The sequence below is a fragment of the Sander vitreus genome, chromosome 8 (assembly GCF_031162955.1).
Source record: "Sander vitreus isolate 19-12246 chromosome 8, sanVit1, whole genome shotgun sequence".
In the NCBI taxonomy this organism is placed as follows: Eukaryota; Metazoa; Chordata; class Actinopteri; order Perciformes; family Percidae; genus Sander; species Sander vitreus.
The window spans coordinates 2,982,272-2,985,471 of record NC_135862.1 but is presented as its reverse complement, the minus strand read 5'-3'; the positions used below and the strand labels follow the sequence as shown (position 1 = coordinate 2,985,471).

Here is a 3,200-nt window from a genome sequence, read left to right as displayed (position 1 = left end):
GAGAATGCAGTTTCCCTCAATGGGAACGTAAGTTTTAGGAGACAGGGCTATGTACTAGATTTGTTTCTGAAGCTTTCAACGTAATCGAAGAGGCATAAAAGTTCTTATTTCACTCGTATGAGAGACTGATGACTCTTCTGCATCATATTTTGAACAGAAAGTTAAATTAAGCTGAAAAAAAACTGCATTTTTGAGTTTCCTGAAGTCTAAATATCTCCGTGTGTAAAAAACGTAAATCTAAGTGTCAGTTTGGTGTAAAAACAAAACAAAGAACGATTAAAATGCAGATAAATGTAACAAACAAATGGTTCCTGATTTCAAAACATTTATTTCTAATGATTTCATGAAAACCTGTACATTTTGAAATTATGTTTTTAACGTTTTAACTGAGTACATGTTGCCGTTACTTGGTGTCAGTTAAGTATCTCGGGGTATCACAAAAACAATTAAAAAATAACAAAAAACTGTCTAAACTGCCGTCGTCCATCAGGAACACAGAGACACTTTGAGTCACCCAGACCTCGGTCAGAGACGTTTCCCCCTCCATCGTCCGTCGGAAGGTTTTTAGGAAGTCTCGAACATCTTCTTCCTGTCGGCCTTACCCTCAACGTTCTTACGCCAGTCGCCCGCATCTACCGTCTGCAGAGAACAAGAAAACAGACTCATTTACACAAAAACATCAACGTTAGCAGGATCACCTCAAATAGGACAACCAGTTCTCACTCCCAACACGCAAATATATATATATATATATATATAAACAGACAAATTAATGTGGTGTGTTTGGTAAATAATACGGAGTGTGAAACGTGTCACATGTGTATATAGCGGTGCAGCTCGAGTCACCTGCCTGAACTAGCTCGCAGGCGTCGCCCCATTCAACCACAGTTTAAAGCATTTGTACTTTCTATTTCCATTTCATTCTACGTTATACTCCATTGCATTTCAAAAGGTAAGTTTACATTACAAGCTTCTACTGACTCCTCTGGGATCGATGTGTCTCACCTCCTCTTTGACCTCCTTCTTGACCTGCTTCAGGTTGGACCTCAGGTCCATGGTCACCTTGTGTTGTCCTCCCAGCAGAGCCTTCAGCATGGCGTCAGCCGACATGCGCACTTTCTTCAGGGCGGGTTTCTTCACTCCAGCCAGATCCACCACCTTCAGCTTCAGATCTTCAATCTGGAGGCAGAAAAACATCACGAGTTTGTACATACTTTTACCTTAAGTGAACTTTAGAAAAAAAGTGCATTATTCAGTTATATTTTACAGATTTTTCCTGTGTTGTTTAAAAACACGAAAATAAATAGTGTCGGAAAAAAAACGTCAAAAGTGTTCAATAAACGCATGGAATGTGTCACTAAAGAACAGAAAGCTTCAGAAAAGGTGTCAGAAAAGCTTCAAATGTGTCCAAAAAAGCATCAACAAACTACAAAAAAGAGACTGAATTGAATGCCTTTACACATCTATGGTAAAACAACATGAAAAACCTGAAACTGTGAATTGAACAGTGATTCTCTTGTTCACTCTTGACATCTTTCAGGTCCACTGTGTAGGAACTTCTCCCGTCTAGCGGTGAAATTGTATTTTGTATTCAAACGAATAGTGCTCTCCAGCGCCTCGCTTTTTCAAATGCGTGTTGCAACTACGGTAGCCGTTATGTACCAAGAAGCTATGACAACATGTCTTCCAATTTTCGCTTTTTGTGGCTTGGGCATAAGTATGATCCTCCATTATGAAGTGCAGTGCAGGCTTGTGACAAGCTCCTCTCACTGATCTCCTTCTCCGTTTCAGCTGGTTTCAGTCACGTGACGCTGGCTCTGAACGAAAACGCGTTGTGGATTAGCTAGACAGGTAGGCTAGTGCTCTATGTCCCTCTCAGCCATTAGAGTGTACACAGTGTACCTTTAACAATGTTCTTGATGGAAACGGCATCCAGCATGCAAAGACCTACACGATGACCTGAGAACATCCCGTCTCACCTCTGCATCCGTCTTCTTAACTTTGGCCTCAGCGTCGTACCTCGCCTCGTCCACCTTGTCAATAGCCTGGTGTAGCTTTTTGCAAAACTCCTGTCAGTCCACAAAACAAACAAACAAACAAACAAACAAACAAACAAACAAATGTGTGTTAAAGGTGCAGTAGTCTGGGCGCCCGGGTAGCTCAGTTGGTAGAGCGCGGGGCCGTATGAAGAGGTTTATTTCTCGACGCAGAGGCCCAGGGTTTTCTCTCTCCCCTTTCATGCTGACCGGTTGATTCAAGACAAAAATGCCCAAAAAATAATTCTTAAAATGTACAGTAGTCTCGCATTGCCAGACCTTCCTCCACAGCGCTGCGGAGGAGGGTCTGGTTAGTCCACACAGCATTCTGGGATGGGAGAACAATGTGCTCTGGTTTATCGGCATTTCTTTAAACCAATCACAATCGTCTTGGGCGGTGCTAAGCGCCGGACGGAGCCACGGTGCCTCTGCTAAATAGTCTCAGGAAGGAACTTGTTTTGGTGGAACATGTGGACGTTCAAAAGTAGTTTTAGTCGTGCAACAGAAAACTCAGATTGGACAGATAGTCTAGCTAGCTGTCTGGATTTACCCTGCAGAGATCTGAGGAGCAGTCAACCATAGTCCTCACAAATCCACCGGAGGTTAGAACGCCAACACAGAGACAGAGGAAGGGGACGGACATCCGGACGAATATCCGGTGCCACCTAAACAATCCCGGAAGTGAAACATCATGGATATAGACTAACGGTGCAGTAAGCGATGCCGCACAAAGATTGTTAATATTTGACTCAACTGCCAAACAAATACAACCCGCCCTTCAGAAGCTCCGCCCCCCAGATTCACGGACAGATAACTACTGGTCGGCCAGCACATTCACACGCTGCCTCACGACCAAGGGGGTAAGTCTCTCTCCACAACGCGAACCTCCTATGGCGCCACTTTGATGCTACCAAGCCATCACCCCCCGTTAGCATCCCATTGACTGCCATTCATTTTGACAGCAAATAACTTTACATCTGAAGCGTTTAAAGACTCTATTTGTCCGTTGTTTATTTCTAAAGAAACACAACAATGTATAAAAGGCTCCATTACCTTGTAGCTCACGTTATGGCTCCGTAGCAGACGTTTTTGGCTCCGTAGTAGCGATAGGAGAAGCTCGCAGGCAGTTTCAACTTACATTAGCTGTTTAATTACTAATGTTAA

The 3,200-nt window shown here is 43.3% G+C and overlaps 1 protein-coding gene across 1 annotated transcript in view; it reads right to left on the bottom strand.

The window, feature by feature from the left end:
• Positions 1-487: 487 nt before the first annotated feature.
• The window catches only part of LOC144521794 (troponin I, fast skeletal muscle-like), a 6,647-nt gene continuing 3,934 nt past the window's right edge, over positions 488-3,200 (bottom strand). The window contains exons 4-6 of the mRNA XM_078256402.1: positions 1,980-2,069; positions 1,006-1,179; positions 488-639 (exon numbers count right to left, since the gene is read on the bottom strand). Of these exons, the coding sequence (XP_078112528.1) occupies positions 565-639; positions 1,006-1,179; positions 1,980-2,069 (339 nt within the window). The 3' untranslated portion in view covers positions 488-564. The remainder of the gene's footprint in view (positions 640-1,005; positions 1,180-1,979; positions 2,070-3,200) is intronic.